The 23,746-nt window shown below is 39.7% G+C and overlaps 2 protein-coding genes across 9 annotated transcripts in view; both read right to left on the minus strand.

Moving 5' to 3' along the window:
* Positions 1-464: 464 nt before the first annotated feature.
* sp5a (Sp5 transcription factor a) lies at positions 465-2,584 on the minus strand. The gene is made up of 2 exons (XM_028591694.1): positions 2,376-2,584; positions 465-2,013 (listed from the first exon to the last, which is right to left on the minus strand). The coding sequence occupies exons 1-2, from the start codon at positions 2,424-2,426 to the stop codon at positions 937-939; spliced, it is 1,128 nt and encodes a 375-aa protein (XP_028447495.1). The 5' UTR covers positions 2,427-2,584; the 3' UTR covers positions 465-936.
* Positions 2,585-5,860: 3,276 nt separating this feature from the next.
* myo3b (myosin IIIB) overlaps positions 5,861-23,746 on the minus strand; it is a 71,248-nt gene continuing 53,362 nt past the window's right edge. For all 8 annotated transcript variants that reach the window (XM_028590980.1, XM_028590978.1, XM_028590979.1 and 5 more), the window contains 4 exons: positions 13,578-13,678; positions 13,154-13,200; positions 12,620-12,774; positions 5,861-5,959 (listed from right to left, as the gene is read on the minus strand). In XM_028590980.1, coding sequence (XP_028446781.1) covers positions 12,666-12,774; positions 13,154-13,200; positions 13,578-13,678 — 257 coding nt within the window. In that variant the 3' untranslated portion in view covers positions 5,861-5,959; positions 12,620-12,665. The remainder of the gene's footprint in view (positions 5,960-12,619; positions 12,775-13,153; positions 13,201-13,577; positions 13,679-23,746) is intronic.

Here is a 23,746-nt window from a genome sequence, read left to right on the forward strand (position 1 = left end):
TTTAAGGGTTTGCACAACTACATTTTACTGTTAAACATTGTACTGTAGATTTTTAGACAGCGTATGTACAATTCTAATGATTTCTGTGAAGATTTTCCAATACAGTCCAGACCAACTAATCTTCTGTCAACAGCAGCAGTAGGGCAAAAGACTGGATTAAAAAAATGCAACATCTTTTCATTTTCAGAAGCTGAAGTAATATTAAACATTGTTTTATGTTGGTTGAAATACTCCTTTTTGACCACAACCAACAGCTGGAAACTAAATATTAGCACACAGTTTTCTGCAAGTCCTCATATCACTTACATTTTAGATATTACTTAATAAAGTAATTGGAAATTAATAACTGGGGTTTCCACTTCACACTAATCTAGGCAATACTGAATGTATTTCTTTCCATATAAAACTTGCTTGTCTCATCACCTATAACTAAGTGGTATCAAATGAATTTTTCACGTTTAGAGTTGAGGAAAATGTTATAATCTTTATTCTCACACAGTATTTGGGTCATATCAACAATAGCAGATCTTTTCAAGAGCATGCTTAAAAACACCCCATATGGAGCAAAAAACGGACACTTTCATTCAACAAAAGCTATTAAATATAATTTACAGGGGAGTGAAATCTTCCACCGAAGACAATGATCAAACACAAGTTGAAAACTTGTCTTACTTGGTATGATATAGACAGTGAATTCAAACTCATGAGCTATAACTTCTCCATAGTCCCAAATTAACTTATGAAACTTTATATACAAATATGTGCTACACAGACCAGCAATGTTTGAGACTATTGTCAGGATGTAAGAAATCAACCAACAAAATAAACAAAATACCCTATAAAAAAAAAAATGCAGCTCACTGTGTACTTAGCTAATGTAAGATTGACTGTATTGCACTAGTGATTTCTACTTGTTTTAAATGACTACAAGGTGTGTTACAACATATTCCTCGTGTCCTCCCTTTTGACATGGTCAAGTGTCTTGTCGTGGCACTTGCTTTTTTTGTTCTGGTGAGTTTTGACATGTTTTGCCAAGTGGTCACTCCTCATGAACCTCTTGCAGCAGTCCGGGCAAACAAAGCGCTTTTCCCCCGTGTGAGTCCTCAGGTGTCTCTGCAGCTCATCCGACCTGGTGAAACTCTTGCCACAGAACAGCCAGTTGCACACAAACGGCCGCTCTCCAGAGTGCCACCTCAGGTGCGCCTTGAGGTGAGAAGTTTTCCCGTAAACTTTCCCGCATCCCGGTATGTGACAAATGTGTTGTTTCTTCTTCCCAGGCTCGTCGCTGGACGTGGAGGACTGGCAGTTGGGACACCTGCACCTTCTGCACCGCCGCGCAGTTGCGAGAGGGGACTTTGTGTGCAGCAGAGCCGCGATTTGCGTCTGATATTGCGCAAAGTCCGTATGTCCCAGAACCAAGCCCCTCTGCAGCTGGAAGCGATGGGGACCAAGAGAGGCTGAGTGACTGACATGGTTCCCCTGCTGGAGGCTCCACCACGGAATATCCTCTCCAGGGTTTGGGGATAACTGTCTCTGCTGCTGATGCACAAGGCCGGAGGGTCCCGTGACAAAACTTGGCATTGCAGGCGGAATGGGAGTCGGGGCTGCGTAACTGACGGCGGGAACGTAGGTGGGAGGGCAGGAAGACTGCAGAGACTGCATGGAGCAAGGTAACATCTTCACAGGGGAGAAGTCATAGGGGTACGAGGGGTCCGCCGGAGGAGTGAGGGGCAGTTCGTGGTGCGAGGTGAAGGAGCTCTGGATGTGCGCAGACAGCTGGGGTTTGGAGGATAGTCCGAAAGTAGAGTTGCTGGCCAGGCTGCTCTGAGGGGTTCCCTCGTTAGTCCACGGGTGAAATAAACGCGAAGGGGAGCCCAGAGTTGGGTCGTAAGGGACCTGGAGGAAATCTGTGTGGTTTGATCCGTGGTGATGCCCGATCCGGTTACAAGTGGCAGCCAGCAGAGCCAGCGGAGAGTGCTTACAGTTCTCTGGAGAAGAGTTTGGAGTGCGATCCTGGATAACCGAGACACACATTTTCTATATTACAATCATTATTTACCACACTCAAAAAAAATTTAAAAAAATAAATAAATAACGTTATTAAAACATAGTTTAAATGTAATCTGCACTAAATCGATCCTATCGCCTGAATTGTGATGATGTGACATAAAAGTTGACGTTATGTTGCAGCAGAAGTCATTAAGACGCAAACGATTAGCGTTAGTAATACAATTATATGACACTGGACTCAAAGTAGCACGGCTTTTATCTGGTGTAAACTATAAAAGACTCGTTACCCATACGTAAATCAACTCGGATGAGTACATTCACAACTTATTAAAGTCGTCAAAGTAAACAGAAACTTGCGCACAAACCTGAAGAAAAGCTTGGAGTGTTTCATTCCGCAGTACAGCCACTGCTGCCATGATAAACGTCCTCCTCCTTCTTCGATGAAAACAAATAAAAATAAAAGCACTAATTTAGTTAAATACGTGCATTCGCAGTAAAATATCGCGTCGAGCAGGTCTCCACTCTCCAGTGCTTCCTCTCTCCGAGATATCCTTGGTCTATCTGAAGAGTGAGGGATCACTTCTTAGAATTTGATAAGGACTTTGGTGGGCCGCCAGCCAGTCAGAAATAAGATTTATTACTTTGAAGTTTGCCGCTGCCCAATCATCAAAGAATAGCGGCTCTTTGAGAGGGGAAAGCAAATCCTTTGAATCCACAAAGCTCCTATGGTGTGTTTGTTGGTCTGGATAAAGGAGCTGATTATTAGGGGGGATGGGAAGGGAGGAGATAAAGGCGGGACAATTAATGAAGTAATCACTATGTGGGAAATGTATATACACAAATAATTGGATTTTCTTGATCAAAGACCCCCATGCCGCCTGGAGACCACGGTATTGGATGCTGTAGTCATCTGATCCTCTTTTTGTAATTAAGGATTTGTAGCAGAACCCTATGTGACAATGTGACATTGTTATCTCTGGAGATCTCCAGCTCTAGCCTGACTGTTTGATGGAGGAAAGAGACCAAATCAAGTGACTCAACACAAAGTTCTCATCTCTCAAGAATCTGCGTCTCTTTTACATTTGTAATTTGAATTAAATTTCCTTTGTTGTTCCTTTTAACTACAACATGGCATTAAACACTTAATTATGCCCTCTCTGAATTATTTAAATGTGTAATGCCCCTTCACCCATTTCAATCATTGTTTTATCAGAACCTTATTCTTAATTTAGTTTTTTTTCTCTTTGTTGAGCATCAACATGTAGCCTAAGCTTAGAGCCTAAGGCAAAATTCCCAGCAGCTAATTCAAATTATAACATGTTACTTAACATGACACAAAAGGGAAACCTCTGTTTTAAATCAGGTGACAAAAGCAGCACTTGAAATGGTGATGCCTCAATTTCCTTAAACTTGTAACAAAGAGGTTATAACCTCTTTGCTTGTAACTTCAATGTGTCTGAGGAGGAAGTTCAGCACAGGATCTCACACTGAAGCATTAAACAGAGGTATTTATAATGTAAGGGGTCTTCCGCACAAAAGCTAAACTGGCATATATCATATTTTTGTCGTGTTTTTGTTTCAGAACATTTAATGAAGGCAGAAGTATGCAGTTTTCTTAAGATAATACTCAAACTTTTGTGGCAGAACAGTTGGAATGGAAGTTGTAGTTTTCTATATCAACTCTCTGATCTTTATCTGGCTTCCCTGAAGAAACAATCACTGTCCTCTCAACTAGTTTGGAGCGGCAGATTTTGAATTAGATCTGTTCCTTTGAAGGGATTAATGTTCCCAGTCCTCTCCCACGGCTTTACACACAGTCATGAGGGTAAGGGGGGGTCCTGCTGAGCTGCACTGGAACCATGTTAAACTACAAAACTGGCTACAGGAGTGGTGTAGTCACACTGTTGACTGATAAAAAAAAACTAGTAGAGATTAACCTTGTTTACATCAAGTTATGGATGATGAAGTTTATTGTGTAAAGCATATAAAAATATGCAGAAAACAGCAAGGTCACTACTTTGAATCCCGAGCCACAGAAATGATAAACAACCACCAAAGTGTTTTTTTCACAATCTGACCACCCAACACACTCATATTAAGGGATTCTGAATGATCTATGAAACATTCGTAAATTATTATTTAACCATTAAAAAGCTATTAGTTAATACTTGTGAATTGTTCGGTATTGGATGAATTCACTCTCTGCATTTTGGTATGAAAGGATTTGTGATACAAAGGAACTCAAAACAGGTAAAAGAGTATTATAAAATGGCCAAATGGTTGATAGATTAGTAAGAACATGTTTTGGGTTGTCAAGTTGTAAAAAATTCCTTTGACTGGTGTTCATCCTTTCTATTTGAGTGAAGTTAGTTCTAAATGTTAATAATATAAATACTACCGCAGTTTCTCACTTTCTTTTCAGCAGTCTGCAGTATGTTAATAATTCATTAATAAAAGGTTTTTACACAAATCCATCTTACATTGGCAACCCCCAAGTTGTTATTGATGGCTTATAACTGATTCATAAAGTAATAGTAAATGATTTATTGATTAATTAACCATTTATAAAACTGTTATAGAAAGTGGTACCAAAATGTAATTTTACTGTGAATTGTACTGTATTGGTGTACATTTGTACACTTCATACATAAAGGATTTTGACACAACAGAGCTCAAAATAGGCGAAAAGAGGATTATAAAATGACCGAAAGCTGTGTACTTAGTTAACCAGCGGTTACCAACTAAATTAATGAACAACTCAGATGCCACAGTAAACATTTTTACTCCATTCCTCGACTCCAAAAGTTTTTATCTGTGCAGAAAAAAAGCTGTCAGTTAGTTTCTGCATGCAGGTTTAAATGTCAGATAAATGTCAAATGTTGTAATCTGCTCACTTATGTCAGGCCAGACAACTGTTAAAGTAAAGAGGAAATCCACCCTATAACAGAACTAAGATTTTACCATGATCCTGAACAGCCGCACTGATTTGAGGAACTTAAAGTAGGTAATGTTAATTCTGATTTAGGGTGGATTTTCACTTAAATCAGCTTTACATGTGAGCTGTCATGCTATGCAAAAGCAAAATTCAGACATATGTGACAACTGCATGAATTCTGTGAACCATCAGCGTTACCAAATTATTGATATCTTCCTATGAGATACTCGGTTCAGCCCTAAATGCAAGTTCTTACATTTTAATGAATCTCAATGGGACTCCGGCTGAGAGATGGATTTGGCTGAGCAGGACTTTGATATAGTTTGTAAGAAATTCATTACTGTGTGCTGGACACAATGTCCAGTCCCCGAGGTGATTCACTTGCTCCAAACCTTCACCGTCTTGTGGCAATGCCTCAAGTTTTACAGGGTCACCTCAGCAGTGGTTGGCTAAAAGAAAGTTTTTCTGCTGCATTTGATGGCAAAATTAACTTAGAGGAACCCCTGCTGCAATAGTTTTCTGCCTCTACATATGTTTGAACATGGAATCAGTCTGTACCATTTATGTATTTTATACAATACTTAAAAGCCTAAAGCAGAGAGTTGATCAAGGGAAATACTGTGGAGATGTACGCAAAGCTGCATTTAGGGACTAATGCAGTTGTAATAGGAAACAAAACTCACACAGTTGTTGTATCTAAAGGGCAGGAACCCGAAGCAGGTCTTTTTCTACATACATGAAAGTCAGACAAAACCATAAGTCCGTTTCTGCACTTTTGGCACATAATCCTCAGAAATCTGAATTTCCTGCAGTTAAAACAATAGGAAACATTTTCAAGTTCAACAGGTGAAGAAGAAAAAATACACCAATAGTCAAAGTGAGTAGTTTAAACATATTTATTTGACTCATATAAAATGTCGGTTTACTATAAATAAATATACATTTACAACAGATATAAAGTGTGTTGCTGAGTTTGTTTTGGTTCAGGTCCAGTTCAAAGTTGAAGAAGGCAATCTGCAGAAGAGAAAGGGAAAAAACTACATTGTCAATTCTCATTATGCAGCACACTCTAAATAATAAACACTATTGTTGCAGTTTTCAATTCATATACATTTATTTCAATTATATATTACTTATTGCATTAACCCCAAAAGGATCTGAGAAAGTAGAGCTGCATATTATTGTGACATGTTGAGCAACTGACAGTGAGAACTGTGGATTTGACAGAGTCAAGGGGCAATGCCACAACACAAACCCTTTTTAACTTTTCATATTCTCTGGACAGCTGGGGAGAAAACAGGTTCCACATCTGTCTCATACTAGAGATATCAGAGAGGACGGGGGTGGTAGGGAAGGTGGTAAGGGTGCATGTGTGAGAGTGAGAGTGAGTTCTAGTGTGTGGAACAGAGAGAGGGGGAGAGGGAGAAATGCTCGAGGCTACTGGGTACTTGAGCAGCTATAATGGTGTCTCGTATGAGAAAACATCTGTGAATTTCCTCAGTGATCTACAACAATGTATAACTCAGAGCAGTCACTCAGCAGACCTTTGAAGTTGCTGTCTGACAGAAAGCTGCCATTGTTCGCAGCCCCCAACACACAGAAACTCCAACTTTGGTCTCACTAATTTTCTCTGCAATGCGATACAACTCTTTTTCTCTTTTTCTCTCTTCCGAGCCTATGAAGCTGGGGATCTCTGCATATTCAAGAGCAAAGAGCAAAGCCTTGGCAATGTGCAGGATTGGCCTGGGGTCACGTAAGGCGGGACAGGTCATTTTACCTTCTCTCAGCCCACCCTGGATGCGTTAATCCAGCCCTAAAGAGGGAAACTCTCCCCCTCTATTGATAATGTACAAGGTTACAGCCTGCAGTGCTCTCCAAGGAATTATACAATAAAAAGATCCCCAATCAGCATATATACTGTGATGACATGAACAAAACGATCCTCGAATATTTAGATGTTTACAGCTTTTAAGAACAGGTGGTTATTTATACTTACATTTTTAAATATTCTTTCACTTAGTGACTACTTTCCAGGGGGTAGGTGCTCCAGAACACAATAAGAATGGCAAATATTTGCAAAATGCAATTTGTGATACTTTTAACATCAATTTGTTTCAGGTTTGTAACTTTCTTTTAACATTACAACACAATTCCATGTTGTAGTGGGCTAAATAATCTAAATGTGCTCCTTTTAGTAAATATTTAATTATAAATGTTAATGTTTTGGAGAAGCAATAAAAACACAGGAGAGTGAAATAAACTGTATGGAGAAATGTAACCTTTATCTTAACAGTATCATACAATATGTGAAATACAGGAAGGAATTGACATACACATATATAATTGCATATATGTGTCTATAAGAAAGTAACCCATTACACCTGTCCGTGAAAGACCCTGTTCCTGTAAAAGTACTGTGTTGACCATGTCAACCAACTTATTTATCTTTAAAATATCAACACAAATGGTTAAAAAAGGGGGAAAGAGCATGCAGAAACTACGTAAGCAGGTGATCTTAAGGGGCATGTAACAAAAATACTGTAAAATGACAGCGGGGGGTCTCCATGGACAACTACACAAATAAGAGAAATCTATTTATTTTTTACAGTAATACTGGGCATTACTTTATTGTGACCTCAATCAAAAGGTTGAACACCGGGTGACACGTCCCTGCTCCTCCTGGCAGTGGCAAAAAGACAAGCTTTCTGCAATGCATCCCAAACTGAAACAAGGCCGTGGTAATTCTCACACTGTTACCCGTCCAGCGTTTATTCAATGGCAGCTGGTCCCACCATCTGGGAAAGCAGCACCGGGGCAAAACAAAACAGGTTACACCTTTGGCCATGCCAAGTCTAGTAGTGCCCCACTCCGTCTACAAACTGAGAGAGGCTAATCACAATTTCACGCTCTGATTTGTCAAATCCCATTCCAGCACCGGAGGCACCAAGAAAACTTTTAAGTCAATAAATTCCATGGTGTACAGGATAACAGCTTTTCCATACTGTTTTCATTGTTCTATGTCAACCTTTATACTAGATTTTACACCAGGAAGCAACTGACTCTCTTTTTTGCAGATGAAAAGGAAGCTGTAATTCTGACCAAAACATTTGGTCTCCACCAAGATTAGCAGCCAGGAACAAAATCTCCTCATGCATGCATTTTATATTCATGCAAATGTTAACAACAAAACAGTGCATAGAGTGCCCTCAACAAACAGCAGGTGTGAGGAAGCTGAAACAAAAGCCACTGTAACCCTAATGGCATCCCTTGTCATTAAGAGACCTTTGATGTATGTACTCAACAGACTCTTTTATCTCCTTCTTCCTCTTACTCTCCTTGTCTCTACCTGGTTTAACCAGTTTTCTTTATTAATGCTGTCTTTAGTGAATGTTCTTTTGCTCAGAGCCCTCAACACACATCTGACATCTGGTTGAAACTCATGTACGTCATTCTTTGGCACCAATCATTTTCCAGCAAAGAGCATCACAACACTAAGTTTGTAGATTGGTATCTGTTCGTCCCGTGGCCTCAAAGTTGGTAGTAACAAAAACTATTAAAAAAAACAAGACTTGCCATTAATTCTTTACTTATAAAACTCTACTAAAACTGTGGTATGCAATCATAATGCAGTGTGATATATTCTACTGTGGTGGAAATCGGTAGAACAAAAGCACGTAAACTGCATTAAAACCGTATTTGAAAAGGCTGCACATGAAATACTGGTATTCAAACTCTCCCTTTGAACTCAAAGGATATAGAAACAGGACAATGTTGGCCTAATCATGTTCTCTCTTTGAAGTGAGACATCACTATTAGGTGAAAAGGTAAGTATGCTTCTTTAGAAAATAAAAGCTTTTCATCATTTATTAAGGCTGCAGCTCGAGCGATTTTCATAAAGATGGTTTAAAACTTTGGATAACTGTGTTTGGGGCTACCTTGGATGTAGCTTTAATGAAAGTGTGGCGCATGAAGCAAATAGCTAAAATGGCAAGAATAACACCAGCAGTAACGTTAGCCACATTAAAGGAGTCCTCTCTCCCACACCAGATGTTGTCAGATTTAATGAGGGAAAACAAGAGGGAGAAGGATTTACGCAGACGTATTAAAGAAAACACAGGTGTCAGGCCTCCAACACTGACTTGACACTGCGTCTGTCGCTCAGCATCCTGCCTACAGACCTGTAAGACAACCAGGAGGCTTTAGTTCATTAGGTCAGAATCTTTCATGAGAGTGACAACAGTATTTCATAATATTTGCCTTTTGCAACACATAATCAGCTAACCAAGGTAATTACGTACACACCTAGGCTCATATGCTAAAGCAGGCAATCAGCCAGGGAGTTAATTTGGCAGAGAAAAACAGGGGAAGAAACACCCACTCTGGAACCATTTGTCACCACAGTCCAACCTTGTTATTCAAACTAGTGAGCCTATTTGAAATTCCTCTCTGTGGTAAAACAGGGCCAAAATAATCAAGGGAGCATGATCACACTTAATTGATTCAGTGTACTTTTAAGATGCACTACAGGGTGCTGGGGTGACCTATTTCAGACTGCTCTTCAGAGGAACCAACTATCCCAGCAAGGGAGTAATGCACAACGAGGATTTTAATTATTGCAGGATCTGTGGCTACGACCGGAGGTGAAATGCTTCTGAACTAACTGTGACACCACATTATAACACTGATAGTGGTTTAGGGTATTACTCTTTTTATATAGTTATATATGACAATATTAAATATAAGACTAGAACTTTATTATCCATGCAGCTTAATTATGTGAGCATGAAAACAGCTGATTTCTACTTGGTCTTTTTTTGAGAAAAAGTTGTCCACAGATAACTGGAACCAAATCTCAAACAACCACAAGAGGGACATAACGACAATTTTTAGATAAATATTGGTTTCAAATTTCAAAAAAGAAGGAATGCTTTTGTCTCACATCTCTTTGAATTCTTGTCAATGCAGTAGTGAAATGTAACAAAGTACATTTACAAATGGGCATTTGCACTTTACTTAGTATACTCAAATACTGTACTTAAGTAGGCTACAATTTTTTTGGGTGCGGTGCTCCTTGGGGTGGCATTAGCTCAGTCCATAGGGAGTTGGGTTCTGAACCAGAGGGTGGCTGGGTCAAGTCCCTGTATGGACCAAAGTACAGAGTGTGGATTGGTACGTGGCGAAATGCTAATTCACCTCCTGGGCACTGCAAAGGTGCTCTTGGGCAAGGCACTGTACCCCCAACCGCTCAGGGCACTGGTCCAGCAATGGCAGCCTACTCACTCTGACATCTCTCCATTTGCCCCTGACCGTGTGTGTTTCAGGCCTGTTTGTAATTAATTTCTAACAGAGTGTAAATTGTAATTCCCCACTGGGAATCAATAAAAAGTTTAAAATAAATTAATACTTATGCTTCACTACAATTCAGAGAGAACTATTGTACTTTTTACTAACAAGACTAGTTCTTTGCATATGAAGTTGCTGTATACAAAACCTATGATGAACTTACAAAATACAGTTCATTGTTATAGAATAAACTACCCAACAGTATATAGTAGTAGTAAAATTAGCTCCACCTCAACTGCTACATAAAATGCTGCTTACCTATTATCATCACTCATCAGTAATAATAATAATCTCATATTGAGTAGATAATAATGTAACAATGTCAGGAACCATAGAAATCTGTAACTTTTTCTGATAGTACTCTTGTACATGTTATACTGTACTGGTGTATTTTACATTGTTAAATTGCTATTTTTAAAGTGAAGTATCTGAATACTTTTTCAATCACTGTGTAGAGGTTACATTACTTCCAGGATATGTGTAACAATTAAAACACTTTGGATTAACCATACTACCACGACACACATTGTGGCTGTTCAACACAACAAACAGCATAATTATGGTCGGAAAATGATAAAACCGGTGGACTTGAAACCATGTATCATCTTAAAGAGTCATGTAAAGAAAAGCCTTATATTTCACATGCTTCAAAAAGAGAAATAACACATTTAACCAGTGATGTTGAAGTCATGGATCAGTCCTTAGTGTCTCAACCAGAGTCTGACCCTCACAATACTGAGCGGTGGGATTTGATGAACACTTTGGGTCTCTTTAAACCCACGAGGATTTGTGTGAACCTTAACCTAAGTGAAGCCCCTATCTCTGTCTCGCTATCTAGGCAGAGCTCTAATGTTTTCCCCGCTGAATGTAAGGAGGATGAGATCCTCAGTCATACCACCCTACTCTTCCTATTAAGATCAAAATCTCCTCTCAGGCCCTCGGGTGTCAACAAAGGGAGATGCAGTAAATGATATGCAAATTGAAAAGAAAAAAAAAAAAAAAAAACTCTACAAATCAACTCGCCAGCCCTGTATTTCCGACACTTCATATCTTAAAAGAAAATTCCTGTATTTAGGGTGAAATTAAAAGTGAGGTCTAGCTCTGCCTCTGTAAGGCTATATGTGGTGATTCCAGCACTCAGAAAGCACAAAGCCCCTCTAACTACAGCGGCTCGCTGTGGGAGAACTCGTAGGGAGAGTTTGGGGTTTCAGAAGGATTTGTCTCTGGATCCGTCTTAGACAATAGACATAATGCTCAAAAATAGGTAGATACCAAGTCAAGTTAACACCACTGAGTTTAACAAGAAACATGCTGCCTGTAAGATGAGGGGTTCCTCAGAGTAAATGTGGAGCAATGCTGAAACAATAACATTTGTCAAATGACAGAAAATAACCAATGATCCTTTTAATTTTAAGAAACAAACTGATATTGTTGTCTTTTATTGAGATAAAATGCCAAACATATGCTGGGTAAAGCTTTAAAATCAAAGGATTTGTTTGCTTTTTTTCAGTTTGCGTCATTATAAAATGTAATAGTATGACTGATGGTCAAACACACGGTCAAAAGAAACAATTTGAAGACATTTGTTTTTCTCTCTGGCATTTGTCATTGTTTCATAGACTGAAGAACCAATCAATAAATAATTAGTACATCCAAGGCTAATAAGAGTAATCATTTCTTGCAAGCCTGGCATAGAGCTTAAACATCTGACATTAAAACTTTAACAACATCTGACAATTAAAACAAATGGTGCTCAGCATGTAAGTGTTTCATTGTGACTTTGCAAAATGTTTTTCATTAATGAAACCTCCCCTCACATTACATGTATTGTCATTAATTCATTTATTGATGCAACATATGTACCATTTCACAGCAGCTTGTAAGCTGACTGAAAATTTCTTATTTGGTGCAGGTTTTAAGACCCCAAAAAAGCCTCTGGAAAAATGACAAACACCACAATACACATTTTTGCCACATTGAGAATGACACAATAGCAGCAAATCAAGCACAAGACTAGAAAAAAACTTTGATAAGAGGCATTTGCAGACATCTATAATCAAGCATTATGACTATAAAACCTGAGCTGAAATGGAGAAACTACACAAAATATAGAACAATGCTTATAGAAAACTGTTGTAATAATTTCACTGATGAGTAAGTCGTTCCTGTAAACGCTTTCCGACCACTTTGGATTAACAGCTGAGGGCATGGCCTGCATAGGTCACTTATTCTGCACTGCTATTACTTGCTCCACATACAGTACCACAGCACATCCATCACTGAAGATGTTCTTTGGAGTGTCTGTCTGCATGTCTTGTGCGTCTGTCTTACCGGTTGACATGGTTGTAAGGCTCAGCCCTGACTGACGAGAGGCCCACTAGAAAGAGTGGGAGGGGGGGGCGGTCGCGTACTCTTCCTCAGGGATTGACTCCACAGTTGACAGTAATTTGTAGTACTCGTCTTCTCCATCCAGCACTTTGATTTGACTGTGATAGGAAAGAAAGTGGTGAGAAGTAACTGTGATACAGAGCAGTCTTGATGTGAAAACCTAGACATTTAGAATAAAAACAATATTTGCAGATGCAGCGATGAGGCACGTGTTTTCTTAAGTATACTGAGCTGAACCACAATGTAATTTATAGTACAAATCCAAGTCAGACCTTCAACAATTAAAATTAGCATGCTGACAAAGCCTTAATATGTAACCCCCCTCTCTAATGACTCCAGAGCAACTGCTCATAAAAAGCCTGTTATTTTTGGCTCTCCATTTACATTATAAGAAAACAACTCCATTTCTGGATTCTCCTATTCCACAAAGGGCCTGCTCTGTTTAGAGTTGCTGTAAGTAGGAAAGCAGTTATTTACCCAAGTTTTCTCGGCTTCCTCTTGCTCCCCTGGTAATCCAGAGTTCTCTGAGGAAAGGGCCAAGAGCACACAGTCAAAAGATGAGCAGAGAGTCATTAATTTTTAATTCAAAGTGATTTTGTGTTGAATGCGAGCAGATGCTGATAATATCAGAAGTCACAGCATAATTTTTTCTGATCAAAGGGCTCAAGTGAGTCTGATGAAGCATGCATCTTGCTCAGCTTTGATAAACCACATCAATTATTCACCGTGAAGGCAGACATCCTGACATGAAAGCAACAGATAAAGAGCATAAGCACATGTTCAAGACAAGAGGCAGAGAAGCGTGGGGGTGGGGCTCCAGGGTCTGGCACAGGTAGGTTTAATTGTATTATCATGTGGAACCAAAGTCAGACAAAGGCCTTTATCGGCACTTTGAACTCACATTTAGCTGGTTGTAGTACAGGCTGTCTTCAGGGCTGTTGAGCAGCTTGGGCTGCTGGCCCCGCCGGCGAGGAGTTCTCTGCTGCAGCTTCATCACTGGACCTGCAACAGAGGAAAAATGAGGGCAGGGATCCAACCAAGCAAAACAACAACAAGCACCGACATGATACTGATGGTGATGACAGGAGCAGTAAACAGATTCTGCCCTCCACTTTTGAAATCTGCACCTAAGTGTGACAAAGTGGCAGAAACATATTTTAAATTTACGTCGGTTTAGGTCTAAGATTATGTAATTTCATCGATGAGCTGACTCAATAACAGTTTAACATTACATAAACCACATCTAATTATATCTCTCCTCACAGGTGAACAACAAGCGAGAGTTCAATATGCTAAATAGCTACAATGGAGGAGGCAGAGGTGAGACTGGAATGTGTTTACACTGAGGCTCAGATCAGAGCTTACCACTCCTTTTCAATAGAAACAAGTGAAAACAAATGCAGTGCCTGTTACAATAGAAACAGCTGTGACATCTCAAATGTTGTTACAAACATTTGCTAGCAAAAATTAACACTGACTGCAGAGTGTTGACACTGAAAAAGAGTGGCAACTTTAAAAAGGGTTGATAATCATATTTGTAATATTATAATAATATTTTGTGGATGTGTAGTCATAGTCTGAGAGTATTTTAAACACACTTAATAATCTGTGAGACAATTCAATACATTTAGTTTAAGTAGAGGATTTATTTTCAATGCATCAAACATTAGTCTCAGTGAAGAGTTAAACGTTTATTTTTATCTTGTAATTAAAGAAGTAGTTAGTATGTGCTGTGGCGTGAGGCTTTAATGAGGAAGTTTGCAGGGAGTTGTTTAGAGTGGCTGTTTAGTCTTTTACAAGGTGTAGTTTTTCTGCTGAAGACAGTTTTCTGGAATAAATGCAACAAAAGTAGAGCCAACAGTAAGCAATATGGGATATTGTTGGTTTGGAAGTAATTGTTTGCCAATTAACAAGATCAGGGTCAAGTTGCACATTTTAATGTATTGGAACGGAAATCACTGCACAGCAGTAAAATGCAGCCAGGTGCTGGTCAAACACAGACATGTAAAATAATCCAAAATAAAGGTGCTGGTATGTGGGTTTTGTTGTCTTTGTATAGAACACGGCTAGCTGTTTCCTTCGGTTTCTGGTCTTTGTGCTAAGCTAAGCTAACCTGCTGCCAGCTTTAGTTCATACTTAGTGTACAGGATGAGAGTTGTATTAATTTTGTCATCACCTTTTAGCAAAAAAGTGAATAAGTGTATTTCCCCAAAATGTCGAACTATTCCTTTAAAGGTACAATATGTAACATTTCTGCATTAAAATGTCTAAAAATGACTATACCCATGCTATATATTTTGTTGAATTGTGTACTTACACTATCCCAAATGTTTTTAACATCTTTCAAACCCAGAGAAATCTGTTATTTTATTTTTGACACGGGATGTTTTGTTTAGTCGCCTGTCAGTGGCGTCATATGACCTTTGACTCCTCTGGTTCCTCTAACTTCCATCAAAACACTGGCATCCACATGAAACATTCAAGAGTAATTGTAAATCATACAATGTCACAGAAAGAGATACACTCAGTTACCATAATACTGCTTTTTTCTGCCACATGGCATAATTTTTTCATTGATTACATGCCACTTACAACACAGTAATACAGCAGAGACCTTATTTATTGATATTGATTGATTTCAATATCAATCGATCAAGCTTACTGTGCTGGTTGAGAGGTAGCTAATGCTAACGCTTCGTGGGTAGCATTATAAGGTTACAACATCATTCAACATGCTCATAAAGTTATTTTTAGTATGATTGTTTTGACCACGGTTAACAAGACTGGGTTAACCCACAAATAAGTTCATCAGTAACGTTAGCTGTATAGATAGACAACTAACCTAAATGTGTGTCTGTGAAATATATTAATAGATATAGATATTTTATTAGAATGACATGAATAAATGTAACTTGAATAAACTTGAACGCTTAAACTCTTCCGTAAACAGATGCATTCTAATCGGTGATAGTGTTTAACAATTAAAACTACAACTCCCATAATTCAACACAACTTCACAACGTCATCAAAAGTCCGTGTTTACCATCCATTGTTTTGATTGAGAGAAGCCTAGCGGCAGAAAGTTACATATTGTATGTTTAAAGGTCCCATGACATGGTGCTCTTTGGATGCTTTTATATAGACATCAGTGGTCCCCTAATACTGTATCTGAAGTCTCTTTCCCGAAATTCAGCTTTGGTGCAGAACTACAGCCACTAGAGCCAGTCCCACAATGAGCTTTCCTTAGTATGTGCCATTTCTGTGTCTGAAGCTATTGAGGAGGAGAGTGGGAGGGGCAAGGTGGAGGGTGGGGGTGTGGCCTTGACCAACTGCCACTTTTCTCGTTTGAAAGCCATGATGTCTCTCTCTCATGGGTGGGCCAAATTCTCTGGGCGGGCAAAGCAGAGAAGGGGGAGGTAACCTTGCTTGTTATGACCTCATAACCAGATTCCAAAACGGCTCATCTGAGCTTTCATTTTCTCAAAGGCAGAGCAGGATACCCTTTACACCTATCACCATTTCTAGCCACTGGGGGACCATAGGCAGGCTGGGGGAACTCATATTAATGTTAAAAAACCTCATGAAGTGAAATTTTCATGCCATGGGACCTTTAAAGGCTGAGTTCATCTAAATCAAAATGTTTTTTCCACATGGGCCTTGTGGTGCCTCTTATAGGTTTGGTTTAATTGTTGAGGTCATATCTGCAGGATATCTGCATCTGAGATATTTGCTGCCACCCCAATTCAATTAAAGTTTTTAGAATTTGATTTGTGGCGATTTGGATAAATTGACCCTTTAAAGTGAAGTGACACCATTAGCTGGCCTTTCAAAAGTACATTTCCACCATTCACATTTGAACAAAGGACCTGAAAAAAATCATCCGCTGACTCAGCAGAGATACAGGACTCTAGATGTAGAAGTTCACCCTCCTACTTCTGAACCTAAAGACACAAATGTGAGCCGTGACTAATCTGCTACACAGAGTAAGAAGGAATTTATCACTGCCCACCCATTGAATGACTTCTTCTCTACTCTCTGCTGCTTCTCTTCCAGCAGATGCCCGAATCTTTGGCGGAATGACATTGTTTTCCCTGATTGTTCAAAACAGTGTACTAAAGAATTAATTATTCATTCCCCACAGAAAAGTTAATGACTTACTAAAGATAACGAGCTACGTGATAACCTGATTATTCAAACATAAGTCAATTAGAAAGGCTTATTATATTCTTCTACAGCACATCCAGGGTTTCAAAATTCATAGGTTACAAAAGTGTGTTTTAAAGCCGAGACACCTTTACAAGGAAGCATTTATATTTAATGTCAGATAACGTTTCATCTTCTTTGCCTACGTTTTCGGGTGAGACAGGACATTTCTTCATCATCTCTTGCTACCTCGGCTTCTCTACCTTGACTAAAGCTGCATTTGCTTTTTCCATCTTAACCCTACTTTGTACTCACTTTGAACAGACCTCATCACATCTCAATCCTATACATCAAAGGGCAAGCTCCCACCTCTACCCCCACATATTTCCTCGGCTTTCTTGATGTTATTCAAACCAGTGCAGGTTTACTAAAGTCACACTTTGTAAATGCCCAGAAAGTTCCAGTCTGTTCTGAGATATTAGCTAACTTTTACCGTCAATCTTATCTATCCGTGCCTCAGAGGTGCTAACCATCCACTGTGTGAATCCTTGTCACCCCTGAGTATTAGAGGGTATTTGGATAGATTTCATGTACTGAGGAAAAAACAGCTGTGTATTTCTTCTAAAGAAGTAGCTTGGTTTGGCTGCATCAAAAGCGTTTAGGTTTAAATATTACATTGAGATAAATTGTACAACGTTGCTGCTTTGTGAGACCTAAAAGAGCTACTCTATCTGTTGAAAAAAAAGAAACCAGCACAAATAAAATGTTTGCACCTTACATTTAAGTTAAACAGCATCTGTATGTGGGACATTGTTCTGCTAATGATGCAGAAATGGATTTGATAAGCAAATGTTTTATTCCCCTGAAATTGCATCAAAGCACTCAATCACTAATAATGAACATCCTTGAACAAAGTTTCAAAATTCAATCGCTTTGTAAAATAGACTGCATAGCCTGTGTTTTCAACAAACATTTGTCTTGTTTTTCTTTAAAAAAATAAAAAGAATCTGAACTGTATTCAGTACAAGCAAGACCCTTTGCTGTACCTAAAATATGAAATATTGTAGGGCTGAATGATTCCATTCTTATCCCTTGTAAGAAGTTAAAAAATAAGTTATTGCTGTTGCTGTTTCTAGAGTAATATGCTCTCTGCAAGTTTGTGTCTGTACACTTTAGTTAAGATGGTTTAGTCGAGGAAGCAACACCACCATCATTTTTAACCACTAGCGATATTGCTGGATGGCATCACCTGTCGCTCGGGCCACCAGACTGAAATATCTCTACAGCTCTTAGATGGATTGTCAGATTGCCATTATCCCTGGAGGATGAATCCTGCTGACTTTTCCTCCAGCGCCACTGTGAACTTTGGTAACACATTTGGATGAATTATAATATCTTTGGTGATCGCCGGACTTTTCATCATCATCAGGTCAAAAATTTAATTAGGTTAATACTTTGGTTTATGACCTAATATTTTCAAAACTGATAACATTCCCACATGCCAAACTAAGACACATGGTGTGTTCTGATCATTGACTGTAAAACAGGCAATGGTTCTGATATTTAGCAATGACATGGTCATTGTGAGCATGCTGACGTTAAGATTTAGCTCAACATCATTCAACTGCATTACTTTATCGTTTTTTTATAGACACAAGATGAATTTGTGATTGTGGTTAGTACGATCATATTTTGTTTAAAAACACAAATACAGGCCTGTAATTATGTTTATAAAAAAGAATTGCATTTTAAATCACTATTGCAATATTGGTTGAGAAAATCGCAATTAGATTTTTTCCTAAAATGGCTCAGCTGCTGGATACACCGCTGCATATCTGGAGCCCGAAACACGACACACGGGGGTTGAGCATCACCATTTATCCATTTTGACCTGCAGCGATTAGAGCGTGTAGCAGATCAGAGGATGGGTCAGAACTCCCATCTCTGTGCCTCTGTTTGGGAAATCACTGCCATTTGATCCAGGCCAGCCCCAGAGGAATGCTGCTCCCACAGATATATTACAGGCAAGGAGGCTGCCAAACTGGCCTCTGGCAGGGGAACGCAGCTTGGACATGGGCAGCAGAGCTGGGAAGGGGTCAATCAGTGGCTCACACCGGGGGTTTGCTAAATGATGGTGGGTAATGTCTGCTGTTTGGGGTGGGGAGGAATAATGGTCAACTGGGAATACAGAGGCAGTACGGTTCATGCAATATTGATTTCTCCATATCAAAAGAAAGCCAAGCTGAGTTGAGTGAGAAACTTACATATTGTACATGTTTTCTTCTTGAGATAAAAAGGGCTAGAATTCTTTTTGAGATAGGTATTTCTTTCATTTTCAAAGAGCATCAGATGACTCGTATTACATCTCTAAATACCACTTTGAAATCCCTTCAAAATCAGAATGCTCTTCAGAAACAAGATAAAAGAGCTGTTAAAAGAATTTTAGTGGAATAAATTAGAGATGTATCGATTTACTTCCCAAATCACGTGCTGCAATCACCTGACTTCTCCCAGACCACAGAGAACCACTTGGGCTTTGTTTATTCAGATGGAGGGAGCAGAGGCACCAAAAGGCATGGATTATAAGGAAAAATCATCAGCAGGGGCCTTTGATGTCTAAATGAGGCATGTGCAACCCAGACCCTTCTCTTTACCTCACAACTGCCTCTTCACACACACACACACACACACACACACACACACACACACACACACACACACACACACACACACACACACACACACACACACACACACACACACACACACACACACAATTTCTCAGTTGCAAACAGATCACTGAAGAGGGTTAAAGAGGATTTCCAGAACTTTTTAGGGCTCCTGAGATTTATTACCGCTCTCGTCATTTTGGACATCATACTAAAATAGCAACTCATGTGCTTTAAATTATAAGACAGACTGGTCAAGTCCTGCAGATAATGCTGAAAAAAGTAGTTCCTGCATCTGTTTTCACTAATGCAAGGAGAGGATGTTGTTACTTACAACCAATTTTTCACACTGAAATCAATCATTTCCACTGACAGCAGTTTTGGAACTTTGACTTCTAAAGAAATGTTTGCTTGGTGGAAAAATCTCTGAACTTTGTGGAAGTCAAACATTTGTCACAGACATAATTCATGTAAGTAGTAAGGAGGGAGACATGAATTACAAGGAAACCATGCTAAACATAGATGAAATATGCAAATGAGTGGCATTAAGCTTTTTCTCTCCTGATTGGTGTGATCCTTTGTAATTTTTTAGATCAAAAAAATTTAACTATATAAAACTGTATTTGTTCAACAACAATAAAAAAATCATAAGGTTTTGTGTTTGGGAAAAACTTTGTTTAACTACATCAAATGAGCCAATCCACATGTGGAAAATGACAGAGAACTTGGAGTATCATTTTCCACCTAGATTTTATGTCTGAGGAGATTATTCTGTTGGAATTGTGATGATGAGTAGTTTGGAAGTACATCCTGTTAACTACTCCCACTGACATTAAGAGGATTACGTAGGTAGCGTCAGACAGAGGCAACTCCTTCAGTTAAGTTGAGTCTTTCCTATCCCTTCCAAATCTCTGCTGCCGCTATGTCGAGCCTGTAATTTGCCTATAACTGAAGGCATCCGGTTGAGACGCTGCGATATGTGAAGACAGACAGATCAATCAAAAGGCTGAGAGACAGCGAGAGGGTGGGAGCGTATTTGTCTAGAGAACATGAAGAGGGTGGATCATTTGTCTGGCAGATGCATGTTCATGTGGTGCTGCTGCTGCTTTGAAGGTGGTGGTGGTGGTGGTGGTGGTATGTTGTGGAGCAGCACCTGGTGGCTGCAAACCTTGTGGGAGGACATGTGGGAAGACGTTTAAGAGCTGAGGGAGGGAGCGAGAAGAGAGGAAAGTGAGATGTACTGGTGAGTGTGGGTTTGACCTCAGTGTGGGTAAAACAGCGTTCACATTTCCAATGAGCTCTCACAGCTGCAGCAATAAAGCCCAGAGAGAGCTCAGGGCTACAAATAAAATCAATTCCTATTGACTGTACCATTTTATGCACTGAGGGGACATAACTATAACCAATAAGTCAACATGAACTTCAATTACTTTAGCCCTCTTTTCATTTTTCTCTTTTCTCATCCCTTCAAGCGACCAGGTTAACTATCTTCAAGGCACAGAGGTAATTGGTCTCTGTGTTGTGGCACTTTATCACTGTCTCTCTCTTGACATGTATGTTTACCACAACTATAATCTTCAAAAAGCCTGTTAACATAAGTAGCTCAGCTTTCATAAACCATAAAGTCAGCTCTGACTGATCCCCAGCACCATCCTGTTTACCACGCCGAGGAGCATAAGCAGCACTCTGATCATATCTGCTGCTTGCTAGCAAAGGCTTTCTTTCTACACACGCTCTGTGACTCATTTCCAAACATGATGTATTAATATTCAGGTTCGGGAGACAGGTGACAAGAGGTGACATAGTCTCGAGAGTGCAGCTTAAATGACTTCACTGTGTATGTGTAACTTTTTCACTGACAAAACACAATCAAAGATTGGTGCTGCAGACATCTGAGAGCGCCTGGAGTACAAAGTGCTTTAATGCTCTCTTCCCACCATAAAATGCAACACTGCGGGTATTTCGCTAAAGAGTGAGAATAGTTGCCTAGCCTGATGTCACATATGCAATAAAACAGACATATATCCTATTTTTCTCACTCCTTAATCTGCTTTGTTTCATACATGAAAGTAAATTGGACTGAGCGCAACACTAGGCTTTGTTAAATCACTTAGAAAAGACCCAACGTCCGTCAAACACATTGAGAGGTTCCAGGTCACGCCCCGGTGTTTTGGCATTAATGGGAACAGAGTGTGTGCAAGCGTGCATGTGTCTGTAGGGGTGGGGTAATTCGATTTCCATGGCTAATTTTCTGTTTTTCTCCACTGGTGTCCTGAAACACTCCAGGTCGAGCTCCAGCCCGAGAGAACCGATGCGATCACCAGAGGCGACAGCAGGATGAGACACAGGAAGGAGCCTGGTCTCCAAACATCTGGCAGGGCAAGGCTTCCATGACTCGCTCAACCTCGGGATGAAAAAAAAGGCCCTCAGATCTGCAGCGATCAAAGTGTGCCCTGGGTGCCTGAGCCACCGTGGCCTCCGTTAACATATTCAAATGGGGTTTCCTGAAAGAAGTTGGAGCCACAAGCAGACCTCAGAACATAAACGAGGCAGGAGAAGAGGCGACGGTGAATACCTGAAAATCTGTGTGCTCTTCACACAGAATAAGCCCATGGCAGAAGAGGAAGGGATTTTCTTTTTGTCAGGACATTTAAATAGAATATAACTGTCAGATATGAAACGTTATACATGTGCCAAAGGCTAATTTACTCAGTACAGAGAACCTTCATTTTACCTAATAACAAAAAGAAGTATGGGAGCGTTTGACTTACTGCAATAAATGATGCCAATGAGACTTAACTAGAAAAGTTTTAGGTTGCATTAAATTTGTAGGTTTCCAACCTGGAGGTCAGGACCCCCAATGGGTCCCCAAGATAACTGGCCAATGCAATAACCACCCTTAAAGTTCTTAAAACAAGTGAAACTATTTGCTAGTGCATTGAGAAGATTTCCACTTTACCAATTGTGACAGAGCCTAATTTCTAGAAAATTCTTGTAAAAACAAATTGATTTCTTTTGGAAATAGGTTGAAATTATCTTCAATTCCACACTGAAGTTATTTTATGATGGAGATTTGCACTAGTTATAATACAATACAAAAGAAATACACAAAATTAGGTTTATTTTTCTGACTTTTTGTCATATTTTTTGCTTTTTTTCTGGATAATTTCACCTTGTTGTGCCTTGAAAAATCCTTCAAATTAAACAATCTAAACAGCTCAAAAGTAATTTCCACAATGAGGCCACAGTCCGTAAACAGGGGTTGCAAGTAGACTAAAAGGTTGGGGATCAATGCATTAGGTGGTACAGTAAAAAGTAGATCATTGGGCTACATTTCATGGTGAGGGGATCCTAAGTGCAAAGGAATGTGACTTTTACACATCAAATGAAACATCCTACATCCTCATCTTAGGTAGCTGGGTGTCAAACTACAAATGAAAACAAGAAAGTAATTCAGCCGTTATCTAAAAAGTCTTTTAGAAAATGACTGGAAGCTCCAGTGACACAGGACAAAACATACTTTTGAGCAAAATGCCCTCTTACTGGCATTTACTGCAACGTTTCCCTCTATAATCACTCTGACATTACGAATTCATCAATCACTGGCTCCCTTCAGCAGCAGTGATGCCTGGGAGCGGGGGTCACCTGTATGCAGCATTACCGAATTAGCCGCTATCTAACCCAGACCTGCTGTGGCGTGCTGACACTAATCCCAGGCCCGCTGGAGAGCCCTGTCTGTGTTACATTCTCATGTCTAATCCCCATAATCTCTCAGCCGCGGCGCTAAATGCTATTTCACCTCGGTCTCTTACCTCATACCCCTCTAATAACATTAATGAAGGGCCGGGCTCCCATTACCCAGGCTACCCCAGTGGTGGGCTAGGTGACGGCTGTAATCGGAGGCCCCCTGCACAGCCACCCACTCAGCCTCCCAGGCAGCAGGAATTAATGTAATTCATCGCCTGGGGCAAAAAGCAAACTAAACATATGTTCAACAAATCAGGGTTTGTGTATTTTCTTGTCACCGTTTCTGTGCAGGTCTATTAGAGTCATTGATGAGATCCTTAGTGAAGGGCTCACCGTGCGGAAGAATGAAAGCTTTGAAGTGCTCATGCCACTTCGAAAGCCCCCCCTCCCACATGCCATGAGACGTTTATGATGAGCTGACCTGGGTTATTAAAATACCGCAGAAATGATCACCCATAACACTGCTCTCTTTTTGCTGTCAACAAAGAATAGCAACAGAGGATTGGCTGGG

Source organism: Perca flavescens, chromosome 11 (genome assembly GCF_004354835.1).
Source record: "Perca flavescens isolate YP-PL-M2 chromosome 11, PFLA_1.0, whole genome shotgun sequence".
Taxonomy (NCBI): Eukaryota; Metazoa; Chordata; class Actinopteri; order Perciformes; family Percidae; genus Perca; species Perca flavescens.